The following is a 13,887-nucleotide window of genomic DNA, read 5'->3' as shown; positions in this document are numbered from 1 at the left end:
ATTCATCAGTTCTACTAAATACCCTTTACTTTGAATTGTACGACTATACATGACGTGATCTTGCCTAGTTATTTAGGCTACATAATATTTTTCAAAAATGACTTGAATATATTCGGCTACACCTATATTATTATTAATCATTTGGATGTTTTGTGGGGCTTAAATCTTTCAGGATTAAAACAGACAGGATTACTTTTTTATTAGCTTATATTAAAAGTTGTGCTTAGGTAAAATGAAATAAGATATATCCATAACCTAGGCTTCATTTATAATTTCTGTAAAAAAAAAGTATTATTTCATGTAATCACATGGATTTTAAACTTAGCCTATTGAGCAGATTCGGTCTCTGAAATGTAAAATTATTTTTTTTCCACTTTGACAGCTATAAACCAGCATATTTCCTTTAAAAAGTAAGTTAACGAACGACATAGGCTACATAAACGTGATAATTTAAAACCTCATTTTTGCGAACTGCAGTCGAACGCGCATGAAACATCAGAACATGAACTGTGATCGCAGGATGGACTCATATGTGACGGCGCAGATAAGGGCATGCTGTCAAAGAGCTTAGTATTGTACAAGCCATGTGGAGCATAAATACAATACTGGATGTTCTCAACAGCGAACGGGAATGAACGGAAACTCGATCCAGCGACCGGCGCTCTAATCACAGCCGCGCGCATGGAGATTAGAGAATTCAAAGCGTTTAAATCCGAAAAATAGAGTCTCATTAGCGGAGAATATCAAACATCAGAAAATCAACCCTCTGACCTTTCACTATAGAGATGACTTGCGCACTTCAGTGAACTTTAACTGAAAAGTCTTATTGAGACTCATAGATTATGTGGAAGAGGGCTTCTTAAATGACAGCACGTACTTTGAATAAAAGAGATGCAGGCATTGAGAACAAGATGTAAATAAAACTAGAATTAGAGAAGGGGAAATTGATTCATGTAGACTAAATAAATCTGAACAACTTTTAATAGCAACGATTGTTAATATATAACAATTATTAAACATCTCGCATAAAAAACACCAATATTTCATAGCAGTATTGTACTCATTATGAAACAAACATGAGGAGGGAAATCCACATTTTCAGTCATGATGAAATAATTCTGGAATGCATTATTTTTATAATGTATAAGGATAATACTTCTATACCTATAAAAAAGTAACGTCTTCAGTAAATCAAATTTAAAACTATTTAAAAAGACAAGGAGGAACAACTAAAGTTGTCATTCTGGAAACCAAAACATTTAAAGGAATGAGCTTGACATGATTTGAAAAAACGAGGACACATTCATAGGAAAAAGACACACTGTAAAAAAATATTTTCATGATTTGTAATCACAATGTCAAATCATCTTAAATAATTTATGTAGTTCAGATAACATAATATTTTGAGTGTCAATCTCCTTCATTGTATTAACTCAATTTTTCCATTTCAATGAACTTAAAATTTTAAAAGCAACCAGGTTACTTTATTTTTTTTTAATTAAACCAACAATATTTTTTACAGTGTAAATGCAAAGCTTACTGAAAGCAGTATGATTGGTTGATGATGAATAAACCTTAAAGCTACATTGGCACCCAAATGAGTGCTTACTACGTTACTTATCTAATAGATAATATACCAATATACCATTACACAAGTAATACGACATTTCTGTCATCCTATTACTTATCTATAACAGGTACTGTAATATCTGAAGGAAAAATTGAAATGTAATTTTAGAAAACCCTTGGTAGCAAAAACAAATTTCTCTTTAAAAGAAAAAGGAAAGAAACCTAAATACTAAACAAAAACAGCAACACTGGTTACAGACCCAATCTAGTTCTACCCAATCTAGTTCTCAAGTAACCATTGGATAAAGGCACATAGGAAGGAATTATTAAGCAATTACGCAATGTAAAATATGCAATTCCATCTTGTTCACCAAGCATGTCACTACAGTTACAGGGCAGAGTCCGAAACCAAACCATTTACCCAATTACATATTTCATCCTTCATAGTTTCCCACTTGAATGTAAAACACAGGTGTTTGTGTGAGTGAGTGTGTGTGTGTGTGAGAGAGAGAGAGATCGAGTACTTGTCTGTGTGTGCTTGTTCACACAGATTGAGTGTCCATCCGTTACGGAGAGCAAGCGGAGCGCCTGTAGTGTGGTGTGGTGTCTGTGCCAGGTTGCAGAGTGGGTACACGAGTGGCATTGAACGCAGAACCAGTGCTGAAGCCAGAGCAGCACACAGCCAAATGTAGAGGCATCTCACTTGAAGCACGCGGAGAACAACTTAATAATTGCATCCCTGCATAAAAACAAACAGCAAAAGGTAAATAAATGCCAAAGCCAAAAACAGAGATTACTAAAAGTGCCTTTTTATTTGGCTTCGACAGAATGACAGCTTTGATCCGAAAACCTTATTTTAGTCTAATAGGCAGTTTGATGAATTGCAAAACTGATATTTTAAAATGGAAATGGTAGATTTTCACAATTTTACATTTATATATACCTTATCATGCATAATACCACTAGAATAATACTAAAGACTAGGCTACTAAATAGATAGAACTACTAGAATAAGTTCAGATAAATTGGGCCACTGGCAGTCTTTACCTTTTTAAATTACTTTTTATTGGTTGCTAGATCTATGAACTAGTTTATTTGCATCTTCATAAATGACTGTCAATTTCCATTTGTGTCAATATTTTTTAATGTATGGTACAGAAAATATATAGTAACCCACCTTGCAAATGGAATGTAGGATATGCTATACCTGCAAAATAAAAGGGTAAATGTAATTTAAATACAGACAAATAAGTCATATTTGTGAGCTGTGAGCTATGTGTGTGTGTGAGAGAGAAAGTAAAGGTTGTAAATGCACTGTCTCTTTGACAGCCTTAGGCTTTACACACCTTTTAAAAACAAATATTTACCTTTTCATTATTAATCAGTTATTGAGTATTGAAATAAATCACTAGAAGTTAGCTATCCTGCATTGATTTTGGCAACACTAAAATAATATTTTCTGCCCTCTTTCTTGCTCTATCTCAGATCATGTGTGTGCGTGAGTGAGAGTGAGAGAGAGAAGTAAAAGTGAGAACTCTTGAATATTTATTTAGTGTGTGTGTGTGTGTGTGTGTTTAACTATAGCTATTTGGATTCTTACCATGTAAAAGCCAAAAACTGGAGGATACAGAACAGCAGAGCAAGGCCTTTATTCTTCCACTAAAACAAAAAACAAACAACAACAAAAAAAGATAAGGAAAGCAAAGGATCACTGATCATACAAATATAAAACAAACATTGTATTACATATTATGACACCAACTTCTAAAAAAATCATAATCATGTTAAATAAGAAAGCAACTTACCCAAAAGGCAGCACAAAAGGTTAGCACCAGGCATGCCTTTAAAAACACAAGAGTTCAGTTTACAGAAAAAGGCCACAAATTAGAAGACAAGATAAGAAAAACTGAATCTCTCTGTATGCATTACAGTCTATTATATGTGTGTGTATTCTTACAATCATAATGCCAGTTGCCAGAGCTCTCGACTTGTCACACATCCTCTTGAGTTGCTTTAATGGACCCATTAAGAACATAGTGCTGAAAAGAATCCACACCCAAAGAACCTCAGCACTAACAGATTCTTATAGATGCTATCAATGGAAAATCCTGAAGCATAAGAACTTTTTGGAGCTATTAATGGTCTCCCAGACCCAGAAAACAACATATTAAGAGGTTTACAATCACACATATTTATTAGATTAATTATTTTAGTACTTTCTACTTGATGGTTATCACATTTTAGAGTTACTAAATCGATTCATTTGTTAAACAGTATATAAACAGTGACACGCCTTGGTTGAGATCAAATCAATGGTGGGGAGATAAAGATGCATTCATGACTCACCTCAAAAGAGAAGCAATATTACCTAAACTGTAAAAGACTGCAAAGAGTGTCGGTCCGCTTTTCGGAACCCAGAGCAAGCAGGTCCCCTGAATAACAAAAGTGAGGAAAGAGAATGCGTTCGGCTATATTGTATAAACTAACAAAATTATACTATTTGTGCTCTCGTCTTACCAAAACTGAACACAAGACGCCCGATACAAAGCACGCGACGAATCCCTTGACGCGCGTGCCCCATCCCAGTGTTGACGCTTCATTCGCTGCCTAAAACAATGTTGTTTGTTATATTCAGAAAATGATTTAATAACTTGATAGTTATAAATAGACAGATTTTAAGTGTTTGCGAAGGACAGTTGGGTAAACACGCAGTCAATAAAAATACGTAGCAAAAGATTCTTAGCTGCTAATCAAAACGAAACCACAACACTGTATTTTGAGTAAAACATAAACTTAATAGCGAATAAACCCCCGTTCTAACTTAGATTGTCAAACGCAACTAACGTTATAACGTTACCTGCAGTACGTTGAGGTCGTCATTGCCATCTTGGCCACTCAAAACTTTCTTTAATTTGTCCATTAAGGTTGAGATTGACTGGTTTAAAAACGATTCAAAAAAGATGTGTTAAGTTAAAAAAAAGTGCCTCGAAGCAACTTTGTTCAAGAAAATATGTAGTAATTCGTTCCTTTTCCTGTTTGGTAGTGTAACAGGTGCACAAGATAACTTCCGTGTGTAGCCACGGTAACAATTGCGCGACGTCATGACGTTTGACGCACTGAATAGACACACACTGACTGACTGTTAGCCTACTGAAACTGTTTTGTTTGCACTTGTTTAGCCATAAATATGCTCTAATTGTGCATTACATGTGATAAAGTGGATGTTAGGATGTAGAAAATACATGTAGACAAGTTAATAAGAGAGGTTTAAAAAGTGTTGAGAATTTAGACTTCAGTGAACATATGAAATACTGATGAAACATACATGGTTACAGTAACTTAACAAAAATTGTGCTAAATAACCTGTACACTATTTTCTAAATGTCATGTTTTATGTAAGGCTCCAAGACACCTCAGATGTGAATTGTTATAGCCTAGTGTAATAATGCACACTAAATAGTTGTTTTTAAACCCTGATCACAGACAGCGTTCGAGTCAAGGTCCTAACCCAGCTTGCTTTGGGACAAAATGTATGATGAATACAGAACCAATTACAATCCCATTGAAACAGTTTTATTGGCTGTTTTCAAAAAAGTGGTTGTAAACTTCACAGGAACGTTATTTATAGTTTATTAAGACTCATTTTGCATATTTTCAATAAAATAATAAATCCATGTAAGGATGACCAGTAAAATACAGTGTGAAATTAAAGTACAAATTCCCCAAATATATATACTTTTTTATAGTAAAGAACCACAACACGGTGCAAGCCTAATTTTTGGTTGAATGCATTACAATAACATTACAAACTTTTTGATTTAAATATCAAGTATGCTTACACCAGTCCAAACTACTAACAAATATAGTGAGGTGCATCTTACAATTTTACATTTTCATGCAACTTGTTCAGTTTGCTTAGATGTATGCGGAAAAAGAGAACCATGATAGAAAATAACATTCACTTTCTTAATATGTAAATACAATTACAAAAACAAACAATTGTACACAGATGTGGCAAAATCAATTAGCCATATTTCCAGAGAGATGTTCTGCCCATCTGTTTCTCCTGAATAAATCAAATGACCACCTTTTCTTTTCTTAGAAAATAGCCGTTTCTTTCATATCCATCGTCAGCTGTCCGCATCATGTAACCATCCTGTAAAAGCTGATGTCCAAGGTAGTTTGAATGGGTTCTGGAAGAGCTCAGGGCACTATAACTCTGGTAGATCTCCAGTACAGGGGCTCTGGCATGGCAACATGCTTTTGACATGTGGGACAGGTCTGGTTGCTCCACAGCCACTCCTCTATGCACTAAACCAGCAAAAAGGGGCACAATACTCAATTACATTCAGATGTTCTGTACAGTGCTTTCAATAACATATACTAAAGCAGCTTTACAAAGGACACTATCTCAAAACCCAAGAGAACAAGCCACATGGGACATTGACACGTCTAGAAAGATGGTTAGGGAGAAAGAGGAAGAACTCTTAGGAGAAAACAATGGCTCATCACCAGCTACATGAAGTTAAAATGTAGAATAGATAGTAGCTAATCTGAAATGTCCTGATTTCATGGACCATTTATGTTTGGGAATAATACATTTCTGATGTTAAATTGGACCATTTATAATACCTAAGTTGGCTACAAGTTTATAAAGTCTGAACATTTACCTCACTGTGGAAGCTGTGGGAACAGTGAAGCTCTCTGATACCTCCTCCTCCTTTGCGTAGGTTGTCATGACAGATCAGACACAAACTGTCCGCATCACTCTACAAAACAAACACCAGATTGTATCAACCAACTGAATTTGTTTCACCCCACATTATATTTGAACACCTATACAAAAATGCAATTCTATTTTCCATTTTTTGTGACCTGTTCATTTAATTAAAATGATATTTTTTTTCCATTTCCCAAAAATAAAACAACAACTTTGGACCCCTCTACATTTTTTCTTGTTTGAGAAACTGGTTCACTCATATGTACATCATAACAGGGGGGAAAAGACTATCAAATATTTGTTTCATGTTGACTTTAAAACTCAAACAAAATATTCAAACATACTTGAGTGAAGGAAAAAAAAGTAAGAAAACAACCCTGTTGTGTAAAAAAAACTGTTTTAGTTGCTGTTGTGTAAAACATGTAGTTGCTGTTTTTTTTTTAGCTTTTTTCATTTAGTTTTTAGCTGCGTATTAGTATGCGTTGTACATGCATTGATACAGCTTCAGATTTCTAGCCTTGCCAAAGCTACGGAGACCCCTAGTCCCACTTTGCCAAAAAAAAAATTTTTTATAACTATCTCGTGGGCTCAAGATACTAACTAATAGTATCTCGTGGCCTCAAGATCACGAGTTACTATCTTGAGGCCACGAGATACTATCTTCAGGCCACGAGTTACTATCTTGAGGCCACGAGATACTATCTATAGGCCACGAGTTACTATCTTGAGGCCACGATTTACTATCTTGAGGCCACAAGATACTATCTTCAGGCCACAAGTTACTATCTTGAGGCCACAAGTTACTATCTTGAGGCCACAAGTTACTATCTATAGGCCACGAGTTACTATCTTGAGGCCACGAGATACTATCTTCAGGCCACAAGTTACTATCTTGAGGCCACGAGTTACTATCTTAAGGCCACAATTTACTATCTTGAGGCCACAAGTTACTATCTATAGGCCACGATTTACTATCTTGAGGCCACGAGATACTATCTTCAGGCCACAAGTTACTATCTTGAGGCCACAAGTTACTATCTATAGGCCACGAGTTACTATCTTGAGGCCACAATTTACTATCTTGAGGCCACAAGATACTATCTTGAGGCCACGAGATACTATCTTAAGGCCACAATTTCCTATCATGAGGCCACAAGTTACTATCTTGAGGCCACGAGATCCTATCTAGAGGCCACAAGATACTATATAGAGGCCACGAGATACTATATAGAGGCCACGAGATACTATCTTGAGGCCACAAGTTACTATCTTGAGGCCACGAGATACTATCTAGAGGCCACGAGATACTATATAGAGGCCACGAGATACTATCCTGAGGCCACAAGTTACTATCTTGAGGCCACGAGATACTATCTTGAGGCCACGAGATACTATCTTGAGGCCACAAGTTACTATCTTGAGGCCACGAGATACTATCTTGAGGCCACAAGGTTACTATCTTGAGGCCACGAGATAGTTATAATAATTTTTTTGACAAAGTGGAACTAGGGGGCTCCGTACTACACAGCACTGTATCAAGTCAGAATAAAATGATCTTATCTCATGTTCCTTTATCTAAATGTCCCTGAGATTGAATAACCCATTGGCAATCATTCACATCTTTACCAATTATAAAGCAAAATCATATAAATCATACCAACCAGAGACATGACATTGCGGCTCCTAAATCTGGCTTTTCTCTCCAGAGGCTCGTGCACCTCGGGGATGGTAGGGATGGCATGCGGGCGTCTTTCACACGTGCTGCCCTTGGTCTGCGTTCCATTATTGCCAACATGGCTGAAGCGAGAGCACGGCTTGGCCTCACCGCTCTGAGGCAAGTGGCTTAGGTGAGCTGGGCTTGTGGCCACGGTGGCAGAGAGCAGGCGGCTCAGATGCATCGCGTTCAGCTGAGCCTGAAAAAAATGCATGGATAAAATAAAGGCACATACAGATTACATTGCTTTGCAATTGAAATTATAAGAATAACACAATAACAATTATGACAACGCTCTGAATAGTTTTAGCATGTTATTGAAAATGGCAATGTTAATGTATTAGATCTTGGTGGACTAGATCTGCAGTACTAGCTTACAGCAAACAATGAACCACACTATTTAAATTCTGAGCAAGCAATCTCATTGGCTGCAGGATCAGCTTGTGCCATTTGTAATGTTGTGGCTACTTGCAGATTGCATGCCCTCTAGAGTTTCATGACTGAACTAGATGTTAGTGAAAAATGTATTTGAAAATCCATGTTATCCAGTATGTGAAAATTATCCAAAGAGCATTTTGTACAAAGAGTTCACATGGAAGACAAGTAAATAAGATAATTCCATTGATTTCTTATTCATTTCAACTCATGTTTTGATGCAGAGCAAAAAAGTAAAACTACCGGTAATGTTAGCCTGTCTGAAATATGACTCTTTGGTACTACTTTAATCAGTTTGTCCAAACACTAGAAGGTAAATTCAGGATACGCTCTTCTTAGAGTTTAGATTATACAAAAGGTATCCTACTTTGATCTCTGATATCACTAACCAGTAAATCAAAATGAAAATCTTGCATTTTTACAGCTGTGAGATGCATCTTTTTCATTTGCAACTTGAATTGTTTTTCTGTACAAAATGTGACATTTCAATGATGATTCATAATTGTATTGGGTCTTCATTCCCATAAGGCAAATTGTGAAGATTTATGATTATCAGGTTTGCAAAAGCATCACTACTTAGCTGAAAAATAATTTAACAAATTTCACAAATCAAATGAGAATAAACATAACAAGATTAACAAACAAGTGTGGCTTTGAGTTACTATTTAAAAGTTACTATTTAAAAGAATCAACCGCTCGCGGGCCGCTTGTAAGACAAATCCACAGCTTGCCCCATAGCTACTGGTGTCTTTACACACACAAAAAAGTATTGTATACTGACCGGGCATGGAAGTGAAGCTCTGCGACTGGCGACTGATCGACTTGGAATTGGGACATCCCAACTGCTCTTCCTCTCAGCTTCCGGCTCCTCTTCCTCCTTCTCCTCTTCATCTTCTCCCTGCAATGTTGTAAAGATTTCATCCTCCTCTTCCTCGTTCTCCATGTTAAACAGCTGTATTTATCTCCAGTCCCTGAGACGAGTACCTCTGAAAGAGAAACTGTGAGGGGCCGAAGCTGTGCGTCTGGGTTCTGGACAGGCCTTGGATTGCTGATTAAGCCTCTGTAATAAGATCCCCTGGTTTTCTTATCCCATCTGTTTCCTCTGTGGCTCTAAGCCTCACAGAGACTACACAGCGACCGAATGCAGGCTCCTTTAACTCCTGAGTAATCTGTTTAGGAGGAAGGTGGGGATTCTCAAAGCTCTCTGGAAGCATCTTGTTCCAGATCTGTTTAGAGAGTTCTAAATACTTTGTAGGGCTGCATGAAATATCAAAATGACTAAAATAATTGCAAATTTACACATCGCAACAGCAGAATAACTGACAGCATGCGAACCTAAATTGAGTTTTGTTTAGCGGCTAGTTGCACTCGAACGCTCAAATACACACAGTTATGTCAAAATGCCCGTCTTAGTGAGTATTCTAAACATGCTCGGTTATGTCTGAAGTGAATGCAAACTATTATCGGATACAAAGATATTGGACATTGGTGGGTCTTAAAGTGACAGCAGCCTAAAACAGTAAAACCTGCTGCTGTGTGTCAAACAACAAAAGAAAATCACTCACTGCTCTGGACTTTTGTACATTTGATTATTCAGTTTTTTACTTGGATGCTACTGTTAAATAGATCTAATGTACTATACACCTTCCTGAAAAACTTAAAGCACTTTTAATCTGCTTTATAATTTGCCTCTTTGTTCTTATTCTTAATTACAAAGATAAATTAAGATAACTAATCATCCACCCCTAGTTTTAGATGTAAGTTTTCAAATTGATATAACTATATATCACCGAGTCATTGATATGTAAATAGTTTTTTTTTTTCATTGATGTTAAAATGACATTGATTTTTGTGACAATACTTTTTATGTAATGCTAAAACACTGCTGTCAACTTTCAGACGTTGTAGTGATGTTTTTTTTTCCCTGAAAGAATGTGAAACATATATATTGGTCACATTATTTTCAACATATGTAAATATAATTAAAATGTTTGTACCTATGTAACAATATACAACATTTTCCCCGCATAATTTGGAAATTACATGTAGTGCACACACTATACTCTAATGCAATAGTGGAAGATTTATTTTTATTTTTATTAAAATGACATGTCTCTGCATGGTATAAAAATGTTGCCCAAGAAACAAATTTTGATTTGTCTTGGAATAGGTGAGATGTTAATTTACAGTAAATTTGGAAAGACTTTCTAAAAAGTTTCTCTGTGATCATTTTCAGAAAAGAGAAAAAACAACAACATGTTTTTATTTACCTCACACACCCTACACAAACAAACCGAGTGTGAAAGGCATCGGTGAACTGGATTATCACTTAAGATACTATAAATGTTAAGCACCTTAGAAAGTGCAATCACAGGCACCATCTAAAATTAGACCCCACAGATACATAGATGTAACCCACGTGGACTAACAGCCAAACAAAGTGTCAACAATAGATGAAGTCATGACAAGGCATTGGATTGTATTAAAATTAAGCGTGACTCATTGGACAGGTAATGCTATATAATCTATTGAGCCATTCAGTCTTTGATTATAGAAATATGCCTTGTCCATTTGATCAAACATCCAAGAAAAGCAGGAAAGACATTTAGTTCTTTGACATTTTTAAAGATTGATGCAACAATGAAATTGCAAGTAACATTATTTTGAGGCATGTGTCTCCTAATCAAACCAGAAACCTAAATATTGCCTCTAGATGGCAGCAATGCACAAAACATTTTTGACCCTTCACAGTTTAGGGACCGTCATAAAAGACTGGAAAATGATTAATATCATTGTAATGTGCATAAAGATGATACATTTTATTTAATACATGGTTTTTATGTAACGTCATTTGTGGCATATTTAAATATCAAGTCTCTTTTAAGAGTTTTTGATTGAGTCCAATAACCAGCTGGGAGAACTCATTGCTGAAAGCCCCCACAAAATCTGCACAGATGATGTTTAAACATGTTTTGCCTGAGCCTGGACACTGCTGCTTGACCCAGTTCAAAAGCAGACTATAGGAGCTCAGGGTCATGCTTTGTAATGACTGGCATGGATGAGAAACTATATACCTGGCATCCTCAGTTAGGTTCAGACCAGCAGCAAAAAACTTTTCTGAAAAGAAAATTTGGGAGCAATTATTTAAGAAAAAACAAACTTTAACGAAAGATATTATTTTACTTTCCTAATCGTTCTGTGCAATTTGAACACAGTTTCTTATTGTGACTGACCTGGTCTCCCTTCCTCTTTTTTTCTCTCCTCCAGGTAGGATACGACACGATTTGGATCTGATGTGTTTGCCCACCAATATATACAGCGGGGCCACAGTTCCCCTTGTCCAGAAGCAGCTGAGTCATCATATGACAAAATCACCTGATAACTGTGATCCCAACACTCCTTTAGTGAGGGTGTGACCTGAAATAACACAAATAACATGGGAATTATTATGAGATAGTGAATAACAATCTGGACTAAACCGTTCAATTCATATGAATTAGTTTTACAATCTCTTTTTTTAACTTTTTGAAGCGCCAAAGTTGGACCTTTTGAAGATGAACGAAAGTCTTACGGTTTTGCGGGTGACTAATTAATGACAGAATTTCCATTTTTGGGTGAACTATCCCTTTAAAATTCAAGTTATTTATTAAAGTTGCAAAATTTGTATATTAAATATACTTACATGATTAGGACAAATTTTATTGTTAAAAGTGCTTATGAGGAATTGAATGAGGTCTCTGTGTTGATCCAGACTCATTCCATCAAAGGCAGAAAGTGCAATGATAACCACTTCCTTGGTGTGCTGGTCTAACCAGCAAGAAATATCTGAGAGCACTTCCTGCAAACACATCCATAGTTATTCTCGATTGAAATGAGGATTTAACATTCTTTTAAAATGATGATGTACCTTTACTGTGAGAAGAGAGTAGATCCCATGTGCAAAGTAGAACACTTCATTAGGGTCTTTTATCTTATGAGCAATTCTTAGATCAAGAAACCGAATGCCAAAATCCAACTGGTTAGAGATGTTGTTCTCCTAAAGCCACAAAAATGCTGTTTATCATCAAATACTGTCATAATATACCCACATTTGCAATGTTTCAACCCTGCCATGACATTTTCTTCTTCTGTGGAACACAAAAGGAGGCAGAATGACCACCATTCAGTCACCATTGTTTTTGAAACGAAAAAAGGTGACTGAGGCTCATGATAACATGCCTTTTGTGTTCCACTGAAGACATATTTCATAAAATTGAGGATAATCATGTCTGTTACTACCTGTGTTGTTGCCCATTTGATTATACAGGGCCGAACGATACATGGAAATAATTTGTCTAACATTTGCACCATCTTCGGCGCAGACTCTAGTACTGAGGACTGCTGATCTAAACAGTAAGTCATGGTGTCATGACTTCCTGGAAAAATAGTAAACAGATGTTGAGCATTGTTAAATAGTCAATCGAAATTAAGGCAATAAATTAACTGTAAATAAATAAATAAATAAAAAACATTGAAATAAGCAGACGTAGCCTAGTAAGCCTACCGGGTATAGCGATATTCCACAGCGGTTTCTCCCAAAAACTCGAGGGCATCCTAGACATCCAGTCCGAACAGCTGCTGGAGACGCATCTTTCTTCATTCTCCATTTTTTAAACTATGAATAGTAATCCCTTAAAACACGTATTACTAGTACATTCACAGTATCGATACCAACCAACCAACCTCTATGTTGCATGAAAAAAAAAACAACAACCAAAAAACATTGTTTCCGCGTTTTTCTTCGTCATGTGAGGTCAGACGGAAACACCTTGATAAATAATGCACGAAATTCCATTTAGTGTTTGTCGTGATCATTTTGTGAGAGGTGAATTTGTGTTGGAAGTGTAAAGATTCATCTCGTGACACTTTCTCGAATCTGATTCTGAATGACAACAATGTTAGGGACCATCTGAAAGTGTGATTGTTTTTCGTTTTGTTGAAGACACAACACTTGCATTTTTTTTTATCAAAAACGAATGTAGCAAACGGACATAAACCCAGCTAACGTTAATAGGGAACATTCTCCGAATTTTGGCAAAAAAGGTTTTAGCTTGTTTCTCTGAAATTTATGAATATGTTCTTCCAGTCATTTTAATAAAATGTTCTGGTCTTTAAATCTGGTCTTTAATAATGTTCTCAAAACGCACAAAAAGGAAACATTTTATTAAAGGTTGAACATTCCCTCCCCAGAAAGAAATACAGTTAATATTCACTTTATTCATAGATGAAATATACATAAAGAAGTGCAATTCTGTGAATTCGGTCACATAAGTCATGTAGTGCATGAATGACCCCTGTAACCATAACTTGGTCAGCAGAAAACAGACAAAGAGTCATCTGATGAGGCTCTTCTTTCGATAGACTCTATATCACCCCTCATGGTGTATATCACACCCCTAGCATATGCTGA

The 13,887-nt window shown here is 36.1% G+C and overlaps 3 protein-coding genes across 4 annotated transcripts; all 3 read right to left on the bottom strand.

Annotated features, from left to right (window-relative positions):
• Window positions 1-963: 963 nt before the first annotated feature.
• On the bottom strand, window positions 964-4,656 carry sft2d2b (SFT2 domain containing 2b). Its single transcript, XM_039689688.2, has 8 exons — window positions 4,427-4,656; window positions 4,087-4,176; window positions 3,916-4,001; window positions 3,527-3,608; window positions 3,375-3,410; window positions 3,170-3,228; window positions 2,747-2,776; window positions 964-2,308 (listed from the first exon to the last, which is right to left on the bottom strand). The coding sequence occupies exons 1-8, from the start codon at window positions 4,487-4,489 to the stop codon at window positions 2,269-2,271; spliced, it is 486 nt and encodes a 161-aa protein (XP_039545622.2). The 5' UTR covers window positions 4,490-4,656; the 3' UTR covers window positions 964-2,268.
• Window positions 4,657-5,521: 865 nt separating this feature from the next.
• On the bottom strand, window positions 5,522-10,362 carry LOC120491579 (uncharacterized). The gene is made up of 4 exons (XM_039689515.2): window positions 9,220-10,362; window positions 7,951-8,202; window positions 6,240-6,338; window positions 5,522-5,880 (listed from the first exon to the last, which is right to left on the bottom strand). Exons 1-4 carry the CDS (start codon window positions 9,379-9,381, stop codon window positions 5,773-5,775), a joined length of 621 nt encoding a protein of 206 aa, XP_039545449.1. The 5' UTR covers window positions 9,382-10,362; the 3' UTR covers window positions 5,522-5,772.
• A 154-nt stretch (window positions 10,363-10,516) lies between these two features.
• On the bottom strand, window positions 10,517-13,375 carry LOC120491578 (PI-PLC X domain-containing protein 1). 2 transcript variants are annotated; one of them, XM_039689514.2, is made up of 6 exons: window positions 12,982-13,375; window positions 12,717-12,853; window positions 12,346-12,474; window positions 12,121-12,276; window positions 11,672-11,855; window positions 10,517-11,555 (listed from the first exon to the last, which is right to left on the bottom strand). In XM_039689514.2, exons 1-6 carry the CDS (start codon window positions 13,082-13,084, stop codon window positions 11,308-11,310), a joined length of 957 nt encoding a protein of 318 aa, XP_039545448.2. In that variant the 5' UTR covers window positions 13,085-13,375; the 3' UTR covers window positions 10,517-11,307. The 2 variants fall into 2 exon arrangements, with proteins under 2 accessions (XP_039545448.2, XP_088989940.1); XM_089133814.1 differs by lacking the exon at window positions 12,121-12,276.
• Window positions 13,376-13,887: the final 512 nt, after the last annotated feature.

This window comes from Pimephales promelas, chromosome 8 (assembly GCF_988280905.1).
Source record: "Pimephales promelas chromosome 8, fPimPro1.hap1.1, whole genome shotgun sequence".
In the NCBI taxonomy this organism is placed as follows: domain Eukaryota; kingdom Metazoa; phylum Chordata; class Actinopteri; order Cypriniformes; family Leuciscidae; genus Pimephales; species Pimephales promelas.
This window is presented reverse-complemented; position numbering and strand designations above follow the sequence as displayed.

What these genes read in the sequence shown, in the direction of transcription:
- sft2d2b (XM_039689688.2), bottom strand. Translation starts at nt 4,489, where the DNA reads ATGGACAAATTAAAGAAAGTTTTGAGTGGCCAAGATGGCAATGACGAC. An exon ending in AATATTGCTTCTCTTTTGAG is followed by an intron (nt 3,609 to 3,915) that starts GTGAGTCATGAA and finishes GATTCTTTTCAG; the next exon opens with CACTATGTTCTTAATGGGTC. An exon ending in TGGCAACTGGCATTATGATT is followed by an intron (nt 3,411 to 3,526) that starts GTAAGAATACAC and finishes GTGTTTTTAAAG; the next exon opens with GCATGCCTGGTGCTAACCTT.
- LOC120491578 (XM_039689514.2), bottom strand. Translation starts at nt 13,084, where the DNA reads ATGGAGAATGAAGAAAGATGCGTCTCCAGCAGCTGTTCGGACTGGATG. An exon ending in TCAAATGGGCAACAACACAG is followed by an intron (nt 12,475 to 12,716) that starts GTAGTAACAGAC and finishes TTGTGGCTTTAG; the next exon opens with GAGAACAACATCTCTAACCA. An exon ending in AAAAGAGGAAGGGAGACCAG is followed by an intron (nt 11,556 to 11,671) that starts GTCAGTCACAAT and finishes TTTTCTTTTCAG; the next exon opens with AAAAGTTTTTTGCTGCTGGT.
- LOC120491579 (XM_039689515.2), bottom strand. Translation starts at nt 9,381, where the DNA reads ATGGAGAACGAGGAAGAGGAGGATGAAATCTTTACAACATTGCAGGGA. An exon ending in GCCGCAATGTCATGTCTCTG is followed by an intron (nt 6,339 to 7,950) that starts GTTGGTATGATT and finishes TTTGTTTTGTAG; the next exon opens with AGTGATGCGGACAGTTTGTG. An exon ending in CCCACAGCTTCCACAGTGAG is followed by an intron (nt 5,881 to 6,239) that starts GTAAATGTTCAG and finishes TTGCTGGTTTAG; the next exon opens with TGCATAGAGGAGTGGCTGTG.